This window comes from Silurus aristotelis, assembly GCF_946808225.1.
Source record: "Silurus aristotelis genome assembly, chromosome: 12".
Lineage (NCBI taxonomy): Eukaryota > Metazoa > Chordata > Actinopteri > Siluriformes > Siluridae > Silurus > Silurus aristotelis.
In genome coordinates, this window is record NC_139585.1 from 27,176,799 (window position 1) to 27,199,602 (window position 22,804).

A 22,804-nucleotide genomic window follows, 5' to 3' on the forward strand; every position below is an offset into this window, starting at 1 on the left:
TCAAGGTTTCTTTCTAATGCCATCTCGGGGAGTTTTTCCTTGCCACAGTTACCACCGGCTTGCTCATCAGGGACAAACTTACTTATAAAGAACATATTCACTTTTAATCACCACATTTTCGGTGTAAAGCTGCTTTGAGACAATGTTCATTGTTAAAAGCGCCATACAAATAAAAATGAATTGAATTGAACTCAGGTGATTCATCTTCAGGGCAGGATTTCGAAATAACTCTTCACAACTCTCTGCTCTCCCCTTCAGCCACCGCTTGCAACCTCGGGGTAACCATGGACAATCAACTGTCCTATTCCCTCACATGTTGCCAATGTGGCCCTTTCTTGTAGGTTCCTTCTCTACAACATCAGAAGGATTAGACTATTTCTATCCACACAGGCTGCTCAGGTGCTTGTTCAGTCTTTTTTTTTTTAGACTGGACTACTGCAACTCTCTGCTGGCGGTCGCCCTCTGATCGCTATTCTCCCACACCACCCCCACTGCTGTGATCTGTCCACTGGCTTCCGATAGCTGCACACATCCGATTCAAAACACTGATGCTTGCCTACAAAAACAAAAATGGACCAGCACTCCCTTACCTCAGAGACCTCATCACTCCTCCAGCACTGCTCAACTCGTACCACCTTCTTTTAAGGTAAGAGGTAAGTATTGTCAAGGCTCTTCTCTGTTCTGGCACAGAGGTGGTGGAATAAACTTTCCCTAAATCTCTTAAGACTGGAGTCACTGGCTATCTTCAAGTGATGGGTGAAGACCTACCACTTCCAGAAACACTGAAACTAACACTTTGCCTTTGTTTAAAAAAAAATAAAAATCCTGAGTTATAGGCTGATGGTATCTTTATTTTGTAATCTAGTGAACCAGTGTTGATTTATTCATTGCTAGAGACTCTGGATAAGGGCATCTGCTAAATGCAGTAAATATACATGTAAATAGAACTGAAATTGCCCATAATAATATGTACAACATCAGTTCCCTTTAAGTAAAAAACTAAAGCATCCCATTATGAATAATTTTCCATCCAACCATCAGATGCACTCCAGGAGAGTTCTAATGCACATTCAAGTCTTAGCCCAAAGAATCACCTGTGTGAAAAGAACAAATACGTGCTCACCAGAAGTGGCAACATCAGGTCAGCAAAATACACAAATGCTGCTCCCAGGACAAAACCAATGGCAACAGGGAGAAATGAAAACGCCCCATATTTTCCAGATTCTTCTGCCATTTCAATAGCAGGGGCCAGCAGAGACCAGTATGAGGCTGCCAACATCACCTGTGTATAAGACATAAAAACACAATAATGACTAAATACAGAAGAATTTTAACAGCTATATGAAGGAATAATATATAAAAAATAATAATTCACAGAATCACAGAATGCAATTGTTAACCAAGAGAACATGTTTACCCAATTCATGAATTAAAGCATTAATGATATTTAAACTCTATATTCACTTTGTGCAATACTGTGATTTAATCATTCATGCATGATATGCACTTCCACTGCCATTCGGTTGCCACTCTGATTACCCAATATGCCATCTTTTTTACATTTTGCATTGAAGCTAGCAACACCAGAAAGCCTCAGCTGTAGACTGGGTGCACAGACATGCTCACATTAGTCTAAGATAAATAATTAATGTTTTGATTTTCATTAACATCAAATTAGGTATATTAGTGGATGTTCAACTGTTTTTGTGGTAAGATTTTATTCCATCACAATTATTTTTCTGTCTTACATCACTAGAGTAAAAACATTTTTTGCACAACCATTAGAAACCTTGGAATGTCTGAGGTTTAATTTATTTCATTTAATCCATTTAACCATTATTACTGAAGCACAGTGGTGGGGTGGGAGGTCAGGACCAGCAAAGCCTTCTCTGAATCAGAAGCACTGGCCTACATTTACAACCTAAATTCTAATATTTGTTCCATGAAATTGTATTAATTTATTCCCCAAAATTTATTCTTTTCATTTTGTAGCGTTTCTCTTGGCTGCACTGCTTCCAGTACGTGTATGTTAGATTTTTTGTCCAATCAGATTTCAGCCTCTATGTGCTGCCATGTCAATCTAATCTGCCCAGGGCCTGCAAAGTCTGTTCTGCACGTCTTTTTTTTTAACCATAGTCTCCTGAAGAAAAAGCTCTGTTTCTTTAACCAATCAGATTTCATATTCGCCTCACAGGGCAGCTAGCTGGCCCAGAATAGCGTCAGCATTTTTCCATCCTCTGATTGGTTGGTCAGAGGGAAACTGTTACAGCCAAGTTCAACTGGCAAAACATGTGTGTAGCTCTGCACACATTAATACATCTGAGTTAGACTTTTTTATGTGTACGGACCAAGAGAAATTGATTTGGTCTCGGGCATACTTAAAAATACATTTTCAAGAAAAGCTAGGCCTGGTGAGGAGGTCAACCAACCCTGAAGCTAGCTAGTGTGTCTTAGCCCGGGAAAGGGTTTGTTCACCACTTCCAGACCACTGAATACGAGCGGTCTGCATCTCTGGTGAGTAGGTTGTATTTTATTTACATTTTAAAAGTTTTTGTCATGTTATTAGACAAATATTGATTCTGAACTGCTCCAGAGGGTGTTGGTGGCACAGTTGTGGTTGTAGTGTAGAGTACAGTTTGGAGTCTTAACTGGGTTTCTTGCTTTAGTAAAATGGTATTCACCCTCCATATGTGAAAAATGGTATTTACTCACAATATAAAGAAACCCCAATACAGAGAATTTGCCCTTTTATATTGTCTTTTGAAATTGATTTTAATATTTTTATGTATGATTTTTATACATATATGTTTATATTTGCATTTTGATGTAATATGGCAATTAAATGCATCAAATGGGTTTAGATTTTACAGATATTCTCCTGCAATTGCAGCAATAAATATTTTTATTTTAAAGGAAACAAATTACTTGTTTATTTGAAAAAAGACCTTTCTTATTTTCTCTTGAATATTTTATATTGCTCTTTAATAAAGAAAAAGTACTTCTTATCCGATTACTCGATTATTGGCTTGCATCAAGCAAAGAAAATAACTAAGGAAACTGCTACTAAAAAGGGTTGAGAACTGCCCAGCTTATTATTAAAGCCTTTAAAGATAGTGGTAAACCATCTGCAAGAATAAAGTGTGATCAGTAAAATATTTTGAATGATCATGATTACAGATCACAAACATTTGGTTAAAAAACAAAAAAAAACACAGTAGTAAAAGCAAGAGCATTTCCACATGCACAATGTGAAGAGACTTCAAGGGATTAAACTAAACTGCTGTGGAGCCTTAAGAAAACCAATTATCAGTGGGCTAATCAAAGAAATTAATACAATCATTTATGTAATATATAATTAATCTTAAATTTCCTATCGAGCATAAACATAAACAAAGACTTTGGAGCACTGGAAAAAATGGTGATGTGGCCTTTGAGATTTACTCTGTTACAGAGCGATGGGTGCATCAGAAGAAGATAAGTGGATTAAGTGATGCACCCCATCATGCCTAGTGCCTACCGTACAAGCCTGTGTGGGTAGTGTTATGATCTGGGGTTACTTTTGTTGATCAGGTCCAAGTTAAGCAACATTATGTGATGAAAAAATTAGGAATACCAGAATATAGTAAATGACCAAAGTTTTCCAAGCAATTGATTTTTTTTCTTTCCTGATGGCACATGAATTGGCCACCACAGAGTCCTTAACGTAATTGATAATATTTTGAATGTGCTGGAGAAGACTTTACACAGCTTTCAGATTGAGCAGAAACTAATGCAATTTTGAATTGAAATTAATGTGTGATATTACATAAGCTTATCAAAACAATGCCACAGCAAATGTATGCTGTAAGCAAAGTTAAAGGCGATCCAGCAAAATATTGTGATTTCTTTTGGCTAGGAAGTGAAAAAGCCTAGATGACTTTTAATAACACTTCTGTGTCTCTATACACCCTGTGTTCTATTTTAACTACATCCACAATGATTACCGAAATGCAGTCTATATAACTATAAATCAGTTAAAGCAGAGAGAGTGAAAAGGCAAAAAAAATCAAATAAAATCCTCAGGAGGCATGTGTAAAGACTGCTTCATACATTAGGTCTGATTTATTAAAGCTACAGACACAACATCTAATAGAAACACCTCACAGTTTTCTCTCCAGAACCCAGACCCTCTGGCAGAGATGTGTTTGTTTGTCCCAAAGACCACTGATTAATGAAAGAACAACCCTAAAAGAAGACACCACCAATACATCTCACTCAAACACATGCCCTTTTCTTGACAAATAACCCCCCCCACACACAACTATTGACTAATACCTGAAGAACTGTGCTCAACATCTGAGCTAAGAAAAGGTAAAAAAGAAAAAAGACATCCACCTTTAATAAAAAAGAAATAAAAGTTGGAGTAGTGTTTTACGGCAATCACCATATAAGCCTATCTAGCAATGCAACAAATGGCACAGATACTAAATTGTTTTCTTATTTTTATTTGTATAAATCTTATATTAAAATTAGAATCAGAAATTGCTTTATTACCAAGTATGTTTACACATACAATGTAATACTGTAATGCTCTCTACACTGGACCTAATCAATCACTCCTCAATCGGCTTCAATTGGTACAAAACGCGGCAGCACCTCTTCTCTCCAACACCTCCAAACGCTTACACACCACCCCTGTCCTCCGCTCGCTTCACTGGCTTCCGGTGCGGCTTAGGGTGGAGTGCCCTGATTCGACTGCTATTTTATGTACATTGTGTTGTTATATTTTGTTGTCTATTGATGTTTTTACTGAAGAGCGCCTTGTGCTCCTTTTGGTTGTTGTAAGGCGCTCTATAAATAAAATTTTATTTGATTTGATACAAGGAATTTGACTTGCCGACAGGAGCTTCCAGTACAGGAGAAGAACAGACATAAGACTAAAAAATGTAGTTCTGTTTGTGGGTCTACAGTCAAAACATTAAAAACTGATTTATAAACTCAGTTTGTGAAACTTATTTTCTCTGCATAAAAAGTAAAGATTAATTGCACTTTCACTGCCTGCAGCAAGTCCACTGAGAGAATTAATGAGGCCACGCTAGCAGGATGTCAGTGTCAGTTCAGTGCTTATTACAAACTCAGTAAGACAAACTAACACTTCCCAAACATATCTCCCAAACACCTCTAACAAACATGTGAATCTTGTGAAACATGTTGCAGTCAAAAAGCTACAGAACAGAAAATACATTTACAGGTACAGTAGATACCTCATACTCTCACATAACCCAGAAAACAGTATTTACACCATCACTGCAAAACCAATGTGACATTTCATCCTCCATAATGAGCTTTTCATCATCCTCTAGTTGTATGGAGTAGAAAAAGAAGCTAGAATCTAAGAAGCATTTCAGGTCAATGAAAGTCACCTAGCTGAGAGGTGCAAAGTTATTTCATTTTCTTTACATCCTGTTCCCTCTGGAATAAAGTGCTCGATGAATAACTGTGATGCTTCCTGGAGTGTGTGCATAATGTGCATCTGTGGAAAAACATGTCTAGACTCCAATGCCTTGAACAGTTCGATTATTAGCCATTTGTGTAAAAAAGTAAATGTTGTTTCAGCAATCAGCTACCTATTTCACTAGACTAACAACTACCCACAAAACCATTCACATGCAACACAGTAGTATATTTAATCAAACATGTTCATGAAGATTTTGGACCTTTAAAGAGAACATGCCAACCCACAAGAGGATGCTGAGCCCTTAAGAGGCTGCACCAGCTATAGTTGGAGCCCACTTCATGAAGACTTCGAACATTGGATTTTGAGGGTAAATAACCACTTAAACAAGTATCAAAATAAAATTGTACATCTGCTGTTCCTAAATCATTGAACATTTCAAGTCTCTGGCATGGAGAAGATGGTATTAAATCAGATGTTGAGCAAGTTTATGAGTTGCACAGGAGCTCCTGCTTCCACAACTCCAACTGACTGTATAAGACAGCAGAAAGGGCATTACCCATAATTACACACTTTGGTGCTCATGACATTTCTCACTCTCTGGTGTTTTTAATGTTTAAATAATTTACAATTACACTCTTGGTGTCACCCAGATGAGGATGGGTTCCCCTTTTGATTCTGGTCAGTCTCAGGGTTCCATCCTGAAAAGCGGAAGGGTCACAAACAGTGACTAAGCACGGGCAGACGCCAGTGAAAAAGATGCCAGCCAGCGAGTGCACTCGGGTGAATGCCAGGAAATAGCGTGGCGGTCGGCAAGGAAACTCAGGCGGGCACTAAAAAGGGAATCCGTGGATGGGCAGATGCTGGAGGAAGACGGGTCAATCAGAGAGTGGCCGCTGGTGGACGTCAAGACTGAGCGGTGTCCCGAACCGTAAGTGTGGGTGAGCCCCGGCATGAGGGCTGGAAAGGAAAGCGCCAGGGTGAAAACGTAAGTAAATAAAAAAAGCTGTACTTAGTGAACTTTTGTCTGTCTTGCTTTCTTCCAGTGAGTTCTTTAATTGTTTTGCTCGACCTTAGTGCAGCTTTTGACACAATTGATCATAATATCCTGCTTGCTAGACTTGAGAACGTTGTTGGAATAAAGGGAACAGCTCTCTCCTGGCTTAGGTTTTATTTGACTGATCGCTATCAGTTTGTTGATGCAATAGTGAGTTCTCCAAACTCTCTGAGGTAAAGTTTGGTGTTCCGCAAGGATCTGACTTAGGCCCACTGCTTTTCTCTTTATATATGTTGCCTCTGGATAAAATTATACATAAACATGGTATTCACTGCCATTGCTATGCTGATGATACACAGCTGTATATTTCAGCAAAGCCAGATAAGCGAGAACATCTTAAAAATGTTGAGGAGTGTGTAAAGGACATTCAACAGTGGATGTTTGATAACTTCCTTCTGCTCAACTTGGATAAGACGGAAGTACTTTTACTAGGACCACATGCAGCTAGACGTAAACTTTCCAATTACATAGCATCCTTGGAACACCCAGACAGTAAAGCATTACAGTAGTCTAATCTAGATGCAGAAAAACTAGTTCATGTTTTTGTTACATCTAGATTAGACTACTGTAATGCTTTACTGTCTGAGTGTTAGTTCAGAATGCAGCAGCAAGGGTCCTTACTAGAACTAGCAAATTTGACCACATCACCCCTGTTTTAATCAGTCTACACTGGCTCCCAATTAAATTGCGCATTGACTTTAAAATACTACTACTGATGTATAAAGCACTTAACGGCCTCACACCGTAGTATCTAAATGAAATTCTGTACCAATATGATCCTCCATGCCTACTTAGATCAAAAGGTGCAAGCTATTTTTGGTACCTCAAATAATGGAAACTACAGCAGGGCGCAGATCTTTCCCCTATAAAGCCCCACAGCTATGGAACAGCCTTCCAATCAGTGTTCGGGACTCAGACACAGTCTCAGTGTTCAAATGCTTCAGTGACCAGTGTTTCTGCCCCTCTTCCCACTTTGTCCAGGCCTGCCTCTGAATAGTGTCATCTTTGATTGGAGGCCACTCTGTGCAGCTGGGCACAGTTTCTCATCAACGCCTTACATTTACATTTACGTCATTCAGCAGACGTCCTTATCCAGAGCAACGTACAAAAGTGCTTTGAGTCTTGGGTGGTTCCATGAAATTACGGAGTAAGAACAGTAGCTTCGAGGATGGATTTGGACTGTAGTTAATGTCAACAGTCTGCTACAATGACTCAGGACTACGGTTTGCTTCTGATCACCATCACTGCACCCCGCAACATTGTTTAGCTGTAATAAATGGACATTTGGTGCAACCCAGATGAGGATGGGTAAGCTTTGAATCTGGTTTCTTTCAATGTTTCTCCTTTATGCCATCTCGGGGAGTTTTTCCTTGCCACAGTCGCCACCAGCTCACTCATCAGGGACAAACTTACACTTATAAAGAACATCTTATTCATTTTTATCACCACATTATCTGTGTAAAACTGCTTTGAGACAATGTTCATTCTTAAAAGCGCTATACAAATAACAATTAAATGAACTGAGTTTGTTACAGTCTCTTAACATCATTAAATATGTACATTTCAGCCAGAACAACAACTGGATGAAAAAGAAAAAAAAAAAAAAACACTAAAAGGGCCAATGGACATTAAAATCATCCATAACATACCACCAATGACAATCAGGCATTATACTTCATAGTTATCTTCAGGATCATCTCTGCTGTGCCATATGAATAAAGCTCTAAGAAAATCCTAAAGGTGCGCCTTTATTCAATAAGATTGAACTCTATTTGGACATTCTTTGCTGTTTGGATTCATACTTCTATATGAATGAAAATAAAGAAATGCCTATTACAGTCAAAGCAACTTTTTATATGTTTATTTTATGACTGTTAAAAGATTTAGCTTGAGAAGCAGTTAAACTCTTCCACAAAAGACACAAAGAAAGGTTATCCTAGGGTGTCAAATGTTATCCATGAACATTTTATTCCTGTTACACAATAATAGGTATAACTTTGACTAAACCACTCCAAAGTCTTCATTTTGTTTTTCTTCAGCCATTCAGAGGTGGACTTGCTGGTGTGTTTTGGATCATTGTCCTGCTGCAGAACCCAAGTTCGCTTCAGCTTGGGGTCACGAACAGATGGCCAGACATCCTCCTTCAGGATTTTTTGGTAAACACCAGAATTCATGGTTCCATTTATCACAGCAAGTCTTCCAGGTCCTGATGCAGCAAAACAGCCCCAGACCATCACACTACCACCACCATATTTTACTGTTGGTATGATGTTCTATTTCTGATATGCGGTGTTACTTTTACGCCAGATGTAATGGGACACGCACCTTCCAAAAAGTTCAACTTTCGTCTCGTCAGTCCACAGAGTATTTTCCCAAAAGTCTTGGGGATCATCCAGATGTTTTCTGGCAAAACTACAAGGTGCCTTTATGTTCCTTTTGCTCAGCAGCGGTTTTCGTCTTGGAACTCTGGCATGCAGACCATTTTTGCCCAGTCTCTTTCTTATAGTGGAGTCTTGAACACTGACACTAACTGAGGCAAGTGAGGCCTTCAGTTCTTTGGGTGTTTTTGTGGGGTCTTTTGTGACCTCTTGGATGAGTTGTCGCTGTGCTCTTGGGGTAATTTTGGTCGGCCGGCCACTCCTGGGAAGGTTCTCCACTGTTCTATAGTTTTGGATTTTGTTTTCCCCTCAATAAAAAACCTTTATTTTAAAACTGCATGTTGTGTTCACTTGTGTTATCTTTTACTAATATTTAAATTTGTTTGATGATCTAAAACATCAAAGTGTGACAAACATGCAAAACAATAAGAAATCAGGAAACACTTTTTCACACCACTGTATATACCCACTTGCACTGTGAACTTTTACAGTTACAGTTAATGTGACTCTCTATCAGTGCTTTTTATGGACAGTGATGTATGTATGGCACTGAACATTACCTGAAAAATTTACTTTTAATTACCGTATTTCTATAAGCTGCTACTTTTTTCCCATGCTTTGAACCCCGCGGCTTAAACAACGAAGTGGCAAATTTATGGGTTTTTCCTGGGTTTTTCCGGTTTCACAGGCTTCGTGCCAAAAAACTGAACCCCATAACATTAGACCAATGAAATTACCGAACGGGCATGAAAATACGCACTTCACCTGTGTTCTGAGCTGCACGGCATCGAGAGAAAAGCTTCAGCGATGGTGATTTTTAAACGCACGACAATGCCAAAAGAAATCTCTCGAGAGAAATAGTTGTAAAAGGAAGGAGGAAGACAGTGAACAATGACTTTCTTGGTAGGCTACTGTTTAGATACAAGCCATTGTAACGCGTTGAGTCTGGGTCAAGGGATAGCTCGCTAACTGCAACAGAAATCATATAAGCACAGACAGGTTTCCAAAACTAGTGCTTTTTTTTTCTTTCTTGGCAACAGTGTTACGGGTTAGTCAAAGAAACTTAGAAATGAGCATCAGAAAATAATAAGGACATATTCCTTGGTCTTGCACACATGCAGTAATACCGGGAAAATGCGGCGGCAGGCTGTTCCCAAAATGCCGCTCTGCTCTTAAAGGAGCCACAACATAATTTACCAGTTACACTGTGTTACAGACACTGTCTTCCATTAAAGCCTGTGTAAAGTTCATTAGTTTCAGTGTAAAATTCAGTGGGTGCGGCTTATATATGGGTGCGCTTAATAGTCCGGAAATTCTGGATGCACAAATCCATTGTATGCGGCGGGGCATTGCAATAGTTTACTTATTTTTTTCAAACATTTAATAATTCGTTTACGTATATATTATTTTTTAACTAATTTATTTACTTGTCTACATATTTTACTTATTTATTCATTTACTTAATTGACATACCGTAATTTCCGGACTATTAAACGCACTCAAATATAAGCCGCACCCACTGAATTTGACAAAGATTTTTATTTTGAACATAAATAAGCCGCACCTGTCTAAAAGCTGCTGTCGACACTGAAACTAATGAACTTTACACAGGCTTTAACGAAAGACAGTGTCTGTTACACGGCTTGTATCTAAACAGTAGCCTACCAAGAAAGTCATTGTTCACTGTCTTCCTCCTTCCTTTCACAACTATTTCTCTCTGGAGTTTATGTTTTAGCATCGTTGTGCGTTTAAAAATCACCATCGGTCAATCTTTTCTCCCGATGCTGTGCAGCTCAGAACACAGGTGAAGTGCGTTTTTTCATGCCCGGTTGTTTTCAGCGTGACGAATGATTCACATTTCCTGTTGACAGTTCGAGTGAGAGACAGGTCAAACGTCAGAGGAACCTCATCCATATTTATGATGTGGTGCGACCCGATTCAGTGGGAGCTATTTGATATGATAATTAAATAAAAATGTTATCATTATTATTATTATTATTAATAATTATATTCTTCTTCTTTTTTATAATAAAGATAATATTTTTATTTAATCATGAAATGAAAACATTTAATACATTAATGCGTAGCGAGCCAAATATCATCTTGAAATCGCCATATTCCTCAGCTTTCGGTGATATCTCTGTCTATCATCAATTCAAGAGCCTATCATCTAACAGCACAACCCTGGTCTCTAACACAAAGTGGCTTATTGTTTTACAAAATATGTGTTTACTAGGGGTGTAACTGTACACAAAATTCACGGTTTGGTACGTACCTTTGTTTTTAATTCACGGTTGGGTTGAATTTCTCTACAGTTATGGGGGAAGAAATGCAACACATAAAATTGCTTGTCACCTTTTTGTTAAACGCAGTTTGTTATTGTTACCATTTGTGAAATAAAAAATAATGTAAAAATAAAATGCCTGCTTGGCTAAATAATATATAAAATGACATAATAACTAAAGATATCTCTTTTTTAATATACCCCTGGCATAGTTGTGTACATTTTCAAGTTTAATAATAATTTTTTTTTTAATGCGCTAAAAGTGCGAGGCGGACACTAAACAAACTTGTGGTACACCACAAATACGTTCCTGGTTACATTCCTGAGGAAACTCTGATTTTAACTATGTTCCTCATGTAAAAAGTATTACACAGTTGTACCGAACTGAATGCCCGTGTACTGTTAAAAATTTAAACAATAATGAACTATTACATAAAAATCATATCACCTGGAATGAGACAGATGAAGTCTAGTGATGTTGGACTAATCTAGTTACACTGCAGGAGATGTTTAGATCAAACAATTAACCAAAAACACCTTAACATCTGCCTAAAAAAAGCCACATTTTGTCTTTGCTATCGGGTTGATTATGCAAAAAAAAGTACATATGATATTGTTACAAAACAGGTGTCTATTTGATTTGAGATTGCAGAAGTACTTCTTATGACAGGTCTTATTTAAACCAACTGGAAGCTTGACATTCAGAGCACAGCAAAGTACAACGCATGAAAGTAGCTAAACTAGCATGCTATCACAATGAACCACCACAGTATTTGAAAAGGCCTTCACTGACTTCCGTGGACTCCCCAATCACCAAGATCTGAATCCAACACCATTTTGATGGGGTAGGAAAGATTTTATGCCATTAATATGTTGATCAGAAATCTGCAGCAATAACATACAACAATGTCAACATGAAAAAGAATCTCAAAGAAATATGTCCAACCCCTTGTGGAATCTATGACATGACAAAATAAGGTTTTGAGAGGTACCTACTCAATATTAATATAGTGTTCCTAATTAAGTGGCAGATTTTTTTTATTGTTTGTTTGTTTTATACTGGAGCTCCCAAAGTGTCTTAAATGTGATATAAAGTAGGTAAACGCACTAAACTAAAAGGTCAGCCTACAGTGAGGAAAATAAGTATTTGAACACCCTGCTATTTCGCAAGTTCTCCCATTTAGAAATCATGGAGGGGTCTGAAATTGTCATCGTAGGTGCATGTTCACTGTGAGAGACATAATCTAAAAAAAAAAAATTATTTATTTGTATGATACAGCTGCAAATAAGTATTTGAACATCTGTCTATCAGCTAGAATTCTGAGACCAAATTCAAATTCAAGACCAAAGAGCTGTCCAAAGACACTAGGGACAAAATTGTACACCTCCACAAGGCTGGAAAGGGCTACGGGGAAATTGCCAAGCAGCTTGGTGAAAAAAGGTCCTCTGTTGGAGCAATCATTAAAAAATAGAAGAAGCTAAACATGACTGTCAATCTCCCTCGGACTGGGGCTCCATGCAAAATCTCACCTCGTGGGGTCTCAATGATCCTAAGGAAGGTGAGAAATCAGCCCAGAACTAAACGGGAGGAGCTGGTCAAAGACCTGAAAAGAGCTGGGACCACCGTTTCCAAGGTTACTGTTGGACACTAAGACGTCATTGTTTGAAATCATGCATGGCACGGAAGGTTCCCCTGCTTAAACCAGCACATGTCCAGGCAGTCTTAAGTTTGCCAATGACCATTTGGATGATCCAGAGGAGTCATGGGAGAAAGTCATGTGGTTAGATGAGACCAAAATAAAACTTTTGGGTCATAATTCCACTAAACGTGTTTGGAAGAAGAAGAATGATGAGTACCATCCCAAGAACACATCCCTACTGTGAAGCATGGCTGTGGTAGCATCATGCTTTGGGGGTGTTTTTCTGCACATGGGACAGGGCGACTGCACTGTATTAAGGAGAGGATGACCGGGGCCATGTATTGTGAGATTTTGGGGAAAAACCTCCTTCCCTCAGTTAGAGCATTGAAGATGGGTCGAGGCTGGGTCTTCCAACTTGACAATGACCCGAAGCACACAGCCAGGATAACCAAGAAGTGGCTCTGTAAGAAGCATATCAAGGTTCTGGCATGGCCTAGCCAGTCTCCAGACCTAAACCCAATAGAGAATCTTTGGAGGGAGCTCAAACTCCGTGTTTCTCAGCGACAGGCCAGAAACCTGACTGATCTAGAGAAGATCTGTGTGGAGGAGTGGGCCAAAATCCCTCCTGCAGTGTGTGCAAACCTGGTGAAAAACTACAGGAAACGTTTGACCTCTGTAATTGCAAACAAAGGCTACTGTACCAAATATTAACATTGACTTTCTCAGGTGTTTAAATACTTATTTGCAGCTGTATCATACAAATAAATAGTTAAAAAATCATACATTGTGATTTCTGGATTTTTTTTTTTTAGATTATGTCTCTCACAGTGGACATGCACCTACGATGACAATTTCAGACCCCTCCATGATTTCTAAGTGGGAGAACCTGCAAAATAGCAGGGTGTTCAAATACTTATTTTCCTCACTTTAAGTTAATAGAGCATTATTGTTTGTGTAATTTAGCTTGGGGAGGAAATGGAAAAATAATTCAGTTTTATTATCACTTTAATTGTCAGGTTTTAACATTATTTTGAACCTTATTTATGGCCACTAATGAGCAGTACTGTGATGTCTGGTGCTTTCTGTAGTATTTAACCTTAAATGACTTTCTCTTCCAGAACAATTTTCAGACAAATGTATTTGCAGGTATGTATTAATTCACTCAATTGCTCTTTAATTTCACAATAATAGAATATAGAATAATAGAATATCAGTTCTCATTAAGCCCAGAAGTTATTAGAGCCTAACTGCAACTCAACATATTGAAGTATTGTGAAATGCAAATTAGTAACCCTTATCATCTTAAGGAAAGAAATGTATTTAACACCCTTTTTCCTTCAGAAGAATAATTATTTCAAAGACAATAAAGCTTTCAAGGTTTTTATAATATATTAATATAAATGTTTCTATTAATGACAAACCAGATTTATCACCAGTTCAACACAGATATGTTTTTCTTGCATGAACATGGAGACACACCAAGCATTAGGCCAGTGTTCTGTTACTGTCTAAAAGAGATATAATCAGCTCTACATTACTGAAAATAAAAGAACATGTTTTATTTCTCTTCACCACTCTGGACTTACTGCATTTCATATGGACAGCAAGTAGAGGCTTTTAGATAAAAGCTGTAGCTTGTGTTTAAAATCTATCAAACAAATAACACTGTAGCCTGTCCACTAACTACACTAAAAACATTGTTAAAATTTAGAAGAAGAGACTTATGTTTTACAGAATTACAGTCTAATAGCACGATGTTAGATCCTTAAAAAATTAGTTTGAACAGATATAAACCCCAAAGTCTGACATTATCCACAGATCTTGTGTATTGAGGAAATCAACTGGAGAGCAATGCATTTTTCCCAATAAGGAAATTGAGAACTGGCTGGTTGACCGTAGCATAGACCTCATGATAATGAGGTTTATTCATCTGACATGTTCACAACTGTGATGAAGGCTGTGTTCACATCCTGTTTACTTAAAATTCATTTAGCAACTCAGCACACCAGTTCAATACACTTAATATACTGATTAGCAGAGGATGCTTGCAGAATGTCAAGAGTCTGAGAGCGAGATTTGCAGATGTTTTTTATAGTGTTTAAACTAGGAAATTCCAAAAGTTAAATATTACTAGACTAAAGAATACAGTGCTTACAGTGGGGGAAATAAATATTTGATCCCCTTCTGATTTTGAGTTTACCCCATTACAAAGAAATGAACAGTCTAGAACTTATTTATTTATTAGGTTTGTTTGAAGAGAGAGACAAAATCTAAAAAAAAAAAAACTTTTAAAGAAAAACATAAAAGAAATATAAATTAATTTGTATTTGATCATACCAAATTAGCAAGAATTCTAACTTCAACAGACCCAAATTAATTCTGTCCCTTTAGGAAAGTGCTCCTAATATTAACTGTATATAAGACACCAGTCACAGAATCAACCTCTTCCAATCAAACATCTCCACCACAAATCAAAGAGAAAAGAGCTACCAAAGGACATCAAAGACAAGATTGTAGACCTGCACAAGGCTGGAATGGGCTACAAGACCATCAGATTTTTGCAATGCCCGCATGTTTTTGGTTATTGTCATGATGGAGGATCTATTCATGACCCATCTTCAGTGTTTGGGCTGATGCCGGGAGGTTCTCATTCAAGATTCTACAGTGCTGATGTGGTGAAGTCTTCCTGTACCCTTAGCAGAGAAACAGCCCCAAAGCAGAATGTTTCCTCCTCCATGTTTGACAGTGGCGATGGTGTTCTTGGGGTCATATTCTACGTTTCTCTGCCTCTAAACACAGCAAGTCGAGTTGATGCCCAAAGAGCTGAATTTTGGTCTCAGCTGACCACATCACAATCTTTCAAGCCTTCTCTGAATTATTCAGGTGTTCGTTGGCAAATTTCAGACAGACCTGTTCATGTGCATGCTTGAACAGAGGGACATTGGTGTGTTACCAATGGTGTTCTTAGTGACTGTGGTCCCAGCTGGCTTGAGATCATTAACAAGCTCCTCCCGTGTAATTCTGGGCTGATCCCTCACCTTTCTCAGAATCATCCTCACCCACTGAGGTGAGATTTTGCATGGAGCTCCAGATCGAGGGTGATTAAATTATCTTTTATTTTTTCCATTCTTGAATTATCGCACCAACAGTGGTCTCGTTTTCAACAAGCTTCTTGCTGATGGTCTTGTAGCCCATTCCAGCCTTGTGCAGGTCTACAATCTTGTCCCTGACATCCTTTGACAGCCCTTTGGTCTTTCTCATGGTGGTGGAGAGGTTTGAATGGAAGAGGTTGTGACGGGTGTCTTTAATACACATAATGAGTAATTAGGAGATCTTTCTTTAAGGCAAAGAACTAATTTGGGTCTGTGGGAGTCAGAATTCTTGCTGCTTGGTGTAAGATCAAATACTTATTTCAGTTGATCAAATACAAATTAATTTATATATAATATGAATTTAGTATTTATATATATCAGTGGTGGGCCGTCAGGGCCAGCAAGGCCTTCTCTGCTGGCATAAACACTATCAGAAGCACTGACCTACATTTATAATCTTCTAATATTTGTTTAATAAAATTATATTTATTTATTCCCAACAGTTTATTCTGTTTATTTCTCTTGGCTGCACTGCTTCCAGTACGTGCACGTGGATGTTAGATTTTTTTGTCCAATCAGATTTCTCTATGTGCTGCCATTTCAATCTAATCTGCCCAGGGCCTTCAGAATCAATACTGCTGGATTTTTTTTTTACCTTAGTCTCAAAAAGAAATAAATCTGTTTCTTTAACCAATCAGATTCCATATTCGCCTCACAGGGCAGCTAGCTGCCCCAGAATAGCATCAGCATTTTTCCATCCTCTGATTGGTTGGTCAGAGGGAAACTGATACAGCCAAGTTCGACTGCACACATAAATACAATTGAATTACTTTTTTTATGCCTACAGAGGAAGAGAAATTGATTTGTTCATACTTAAAAATTCATTCTCAAGAAAAGCTAGACATCATGCTAGCTTGTTTCAAGTTTGTCTCAAAAGGGTTTGTTCGTTACTTCCAGACCAGTGCATACAAGCGGTTTCACTGGATTACAGCCTCTGAGGAGCGGTGCAAATTATGAGTCTTCATCTCTGGTGAGTAGGTTGTATTTTATTTCATTTTTTATGTATTTGCCATGTAGGTGCACAGTTGCGGTTGTAGTATAGAGGTTTGGAGTTTAACTGAGTTTCTTGCTTTAGTAAAATGGTATTCACCCTCCATATGTGAAATTCCTCTCTCTGTAATGCCATGCAATGTTCAATTGCGTTTTTGTATTGTATTAATGGTTTCTATAATTGCAACATGATAGTGGGGGTATTAAGAGATGGTTCAAATCCCCACTGAAAGGTACCAAATGCACGGCCAGTCACTGATTTATCATATATATATATATATATATATATATATATATATATATATATATATATATATATATATATATATATATATATATATATATAAATTCTGTCTCTCTTGGTTAAAATAAACCCACTATTCAAAATTCTAGACTGTTCATTCCTGTGTAAGGTGGTAAATTTACAAACTCAGCAGAGGATCAAATACTTATTTTCCCCACTGTACAGTATGTTGCCTGTTTGATTCTTTGAAAAGAAACTATTTAGCTATAGCACTAATAGATGGTAACAAGATTATTTTTTTTTTTTAACATACTTAATCAAACCAGTTTATAATGACCAACAGTACACCTGCTTAGTGATTGTTAACTAACCCTTGATTAATCATTTTAGAGTTGTTTTAAAACCTTTTAGATTTGCATCCAAGCACAGGTCTGGGAAAAGGCCACAAAAAATTCTGTAGCACTGAAGAAGTCCAAGAGCACAGTGGACTTAAAATTTCCTACACCGAAAAAGGTTGGAACAACTCAGAGTGGTTGCCCTTCTCTCCTTAGTGTAAGACACATTAGTGCCCGCTTGTAATTTACAAGAAATAAAATAAAATAGGGAAAAATGTGTAATGTGCTCTTTTTCATTAGTTAGGCTTAACTGCAGTTATACTCTAGATTCCTAATGTACACTGCCTGAATAAAAAACATCACCACCTAGATTTCACTAAGCAAACAGGTAAAAAAACAGGTTAGAACTATTGCATAATTACTGTAGTGATTAATAAGTTCCAGCTGCAACAAGTTTTTTAACTCTGACTAATACAATGTGTAGTCTTATATTTCTTAAACATTTTAAAAACAGATTCTCTGTTTCAGAAGTCAAATTATTGGCCTGCATCAAGCAAAGAAAACAACTACAAACTGCAACTTCTAAAATTCAGTTAAGAACTGCCCAATGCATTAAAATCTGTAAAAAAAAATAAAAATAAAGAAATATTTATGAACCATCAATAAAGGAAAAAAAATTATTAATGTTGTAGTTTTAAATGTATTACAAAGTAATAAATATTGAGGTATAAAGCAATGTCAAAAGTGTACATGCTAAAAATAACTACTTTTATAAAAGTATTTCAGATGACTCATTTAAAAGCATCATGTAAGTTACCTTTTTTTTAATCTCCATTGGCTATCCATTTAATTCAATTCAATTTATTTTTTTATTTTATTGCTTTTAATAATGAACATTGTCTCAAAGCAGCTTTACACAGATAATGTAGTAATAAAAATGAATAGGTGTTCTTTATAAGTGTACATTTGTCGCTGATGAGCGTGCTGGTGGCGGTATCCACAGTTTCTGCTGCAGAAAAAAAAATATTTCTGTTCTGACAGAACTGTTTGTGTAATTTGGTTTGTCAGTCTACGGTTTATTTACAGGATCAGTTTGCAGAACGAGGTGTCAGATTGCATGCACGATAAGAGTGGTAATTAATCAGCCCTATTAATGCTGATGACAGCAGTGTGAATAAATCCAGCTGGAAAGGTGAATCCATTCAATTGAAACGCTGACTCCACCCAAGACCTCCTCACCCTGCATCAGTAGCTGACTTTACTAACACCCATGTGGTTGAATGAACACAAATCTCCACATTTACACTATAACTTTTATATATATATATATATATATATATATATATATATATATATATATATATATATATATATATATATTTTTTTTTTTTTTTTTTTTTTTTTTTAAATATATAATGTAAAAAAAAAAAAAAAAAAAAAAAAAAGCACCATACTCATATTGAAGCATAGTGGTGAAAACATAATTTAATGGAAAGCATATGGGTGAGGTTGAGAGTTCTGCCTTTCAGCATGACAAAGACCCAAAGCATATATACAAATAAACAAAATAAACAAAGAATGTGTCCCTGAAGGATCTGTGGGATGACATGAAGCAAGCTATGTACAGGATATGTTTTTTTATCAAAATATCAACTCTAATGTCAACTTCAATGGACTCTGCTTCAAAAAGTGGTATATTAAACAGTGCTTAAACAAAGTACTGAAAGTACTTTACATTTTAGGTTTTTCCAATTTGTCCCTTAAATGTTTCTGATTACTTTCCACTTAATTTTTGTTTTAATTTTACAGAAAGAGTTGAAAAAGTTCTGTTTTTTTCTTGGTTTCATTATTTGACATCACAAAAAACCTACCATTAAGACAGCTGTGATTTGAGTGGTGTAATGTTTTTTTTTATTTAATATCCTTGAATAATCTCACCTGCATACAGTAAATTGCTATTACAAGCTGAAAGCACCACTGCCATTAGAAGCTGGATGCAGTGACTTCTAAGTAATATTTAAGTTTTCGTGCAAGTAGCCTACTGAACTGTTCATTTCCATTATCTAACTTGTGTTTTAATCTCAGCTCCACACCCTACCACCAGTATTTTTATTCTTATTGTAAAATAGAAATATTAAAATTCAGAGACAGAAGGGATCAAGTGTAATAATAGAATGTTCATTTAGATGTTCTCTTACCCCTGCAGCAAACCCCAGGCTTCCATCCAAGATCTGCTTCTGAAAGGAGCAAAAGAACAAAACAATTACAATGTGTACTAATATTTTTAATCATGTGAAATAATATAACAAGTACTTGCTATAATGATTACAGTGACATGTAAACTATAGAAAAATCCATATAATTGCCGATACACCAGTCAAGTTTCAAGTCAAGTCAAGTTTATTTCTATAGTGCTTTTTACAACAGACATTGTCTCAAAGCAGCTTTACAGAATTTAAGAGTTAAGGTTAATGATGTGTATTTATCCCTGAACAAGCCATGGTGCATGGCTTCACTTACAATGCAGAATGCAATGGCACTTCAACAGCCTGAGCCTTAGCTCATTCAACCCATATATATATATATATATATATATATATATATATATATATATATATATATATATATATATGTGCATGTGTGCGTGTCGCCACGGCTTGCTCATCAGGGACAAACGCACACCATTCACCTTCACTGTTGTTTTCTGTAAAGCTGCTTTGAGACAATGTCTGTTGTGAAAAGCGCTATACAAATAAACTTGACTTGACTTGACTTGACACACTTGTGATTCTGAAGGAAGAGTGTAGTGGAGGTGAAGAGAGTTTCTGATAGGGTAATGAACATGAAGCTGGAAGTTGAAGGGGTCATGATAAATGTCATCAGTGCTTATGCTCCACAAGTGGGTTGTGAGATGGAGGAGAAGGAAAAAGTCTGGAGTGAGTTAGATCAAGTGGTAAATGGTGTACCTAGGAATGAAATATTGGTGATTGGGGCAGACTTTAATGGGCATGTAGGTGAAGGGAACAGAGGTGATGAGGAGGTGATGGGTAGGTATGGCTTTAAGGAGAGGAATGTAGAAGGGCAGATGGTGGTAGATTTTGCTAAAAGCATGGAAATGGCAGTGGTGAACACTTATTTTAAGAAGAAGGAGGATCATAGGGTGATGTATAAGAGTGGAGGAAGGTGCACACAGGTGGACTATGTTCTATGTAGGAGTTGCAAGGTGTTGGCAGGGGACATTGTAGCTAGACAGCATCAGATGGTGGTCTGTAGTTGTACATCAAAGTTTGTGGGCATCAATGCATTAAGACTTAAATTATTAAACTTTAAATCGAGTGTCAGGTTGTTTTTTTTTGGATTGGCTTATGCAAAAAAAAACAATGTATTTGTTGTTTTAAAATGATTGATAGCATTTTAAACTGCTGAATTAATATATACAAGAAAAACAAATAGAACAATTAACACATACAGTCCTTGTTAACTGGATCTTTATATCTTTCCTACATGTAAACTCAAACACTACTTAAAATGTAAAATAAGAAAAGAAAAATAATTAAGTTCTTAAAATAATTAAGAACTGAAAATTATTCCACAATCAGAAGTGATTTAAAAAAGGTTGGATGATTGGGAGAGCCTCACCATCAACAACTTCTCTGTCAAATGAAAATAAACAAACTATAGCTTATGCTATAACCATGGAACCAAAATAATAGAAACATAAAACAGGGCAGGACTTATCACTATCAGAAAAAATAAATGCTTGAAATTTGTGGACAGCAATTTGTCAACAACAATTATTTATTAAGTTATTAGAAATGTTAAAAGTTAAATAAATTAGTTTCTGTTCTAAGAGCACCTGTTAAACATTTTTTCTCTTAAAGTACTAAGACAAAATAATGCAGTATGTCATGGAGAAGCCAGAAAGCACAAACTACTCTGTTCTCAAGGCTTTCTCATGGAGGAATGATTACTGGCCCTGGAGCCTCCTTTTACATTGAATTAACAAAGCTTCACTGTATACACAATAATACATGCTTGAAAAATAACAAGTCGTGCAAGTCGTGCTTTGGGTAAGAAGCATGTTCTACCTGTGTGCTGGGAAATATGAAGACGAGTGCAGCTCCTGCAGCTGTGAGACCCCAAGTGAAGAGTGTCCCCAGCAGAGTCTGCACCACTGGACTGCAGTCTGCAAGCATGCTGCTTCACCTGACACAAAACAATATTAATATAATAACAATAATCAACAATAATAATCTGTTTCAGTTATATAGCACCTTTCCTAAGCTCAATGATGCTTCGCAATAAGAAACAATATAAAAGCATTAAACAGTTAAACATATGGCTGTGGACATTTGCCCAGACCAGAACAAAAGAAAATGCTGTTGCATACAGTATTTCTATTGAGGTGTACAATCAAATCCATTACAAAGAACACATCATATAAAAAGTTTAGAAAGCATAAGCAATGCAAGCACATAAACACAATAAACAGTAGATGGTAAAAATATACATTATGACCAATAAAAGTGAGAAAATAAATATTTATGCAGTTTTAAGCTAAGATTTATATTCATATACAGAGGTGGCTGTCATGAGTGTCAGTAGGAAGTGAGTTCTGCAGCTTAGTGCCACAAGAGACTAGACAACAAACCTTCTCATTAATATAAGCAGTAAATGCTGACACGGAATAACTGATTGATCTACTTGCTTTTAAAACGTTAACTACATTAGGCGATGCAAACAGAAACTGTTAAATGGGGTTTCCTGTGCATTCACTTTCATTTACATGTTACATTAAATATCTACTGCATATCGTGACAAGTGAGAAAACAGATGTTTATCTCGGATTAGACTTTACTAATTTGCGAGATGTTTATAGAATAATGCTTAATTTATAATTTGCCGATTTATTCCACACAGCCAGCCCATGATACTTACTGCCTATGGAGACTCGAAGCGTCCAAAGAGCGCTGTATTTACTTCCTGCTTCCCTGTACACGTGTCTCTAACGTCACGCGAGACACCGTTCTCTCGCGATACTACAGATGAGCACGCGCCTTGACCCTGTAAAAACATCTATTAAAGAAATTAAGTGCAATGCAATACGTTTACAGGTTCCATTTAGAAATGTTTCACGCCTGGGTTCCGTCACAAAAAGGTGTATATTGAGCATGGAGAGGATGACTAAAACGTTATCACTATCAAGCATTTAATAATGCCTGCATTATACTGTTATTATGATCAGTGTTGGACGGAGTACACTAACCATGTAGTTAAGTAAGAGTAGCGA

General features: G+C 36.9%; 1 protein-coding gene and 1 long non-coding RNA gene across 4 annotated transcripts in view; one reads left to right on the forward strand and one right to left on the reverse strand.

Moving 5' to 3' along the window:
* Nucleotides 1-22,552, reverse strand: part of slc39a11 (solute carrier family 39, member 11) — a 121,043-nt gene extending 98,491 nt beyond the window's left edge. For 2 of the 3 annotated variants that reach the window (XM_083557173.1, XM_083557171.1), the window contains exons 1-4: nt 22,453-22,552; nt 21,603-21,720; nt 19,713-19,751; nt 1,124-1,282 (exon numbers count right to left, since the gene is read on the reverse strand). In XM_083557173.1, the coding sequence (XP_083413299.1) occupies nt 1,124-1,282; nt 19,713-19,751; nt 21,603-21,710 (306 nt within the window). In that variant the 5' untranslated portion in view covers nt 21,711-21,720; nt 22,453-22,552. Of the gene's footprint in view, nt 1-1,123; nt 1,283-19,712; nt 19,752-21,602; nt 21,721-22,320 lie in introns of all 3 variants that reach the window. The other variant, XM_083557172.1, reaches the window with a different exon arrangement.
* LOC310734795 overlaps nt 1-22,804 on the forward strand; it is an 81,303-nt gene that overhangs the window by 427 nt on the left and 58,072 nt on the right. The gene's annotated exons all lie outside the window — the stretch shown is intronic.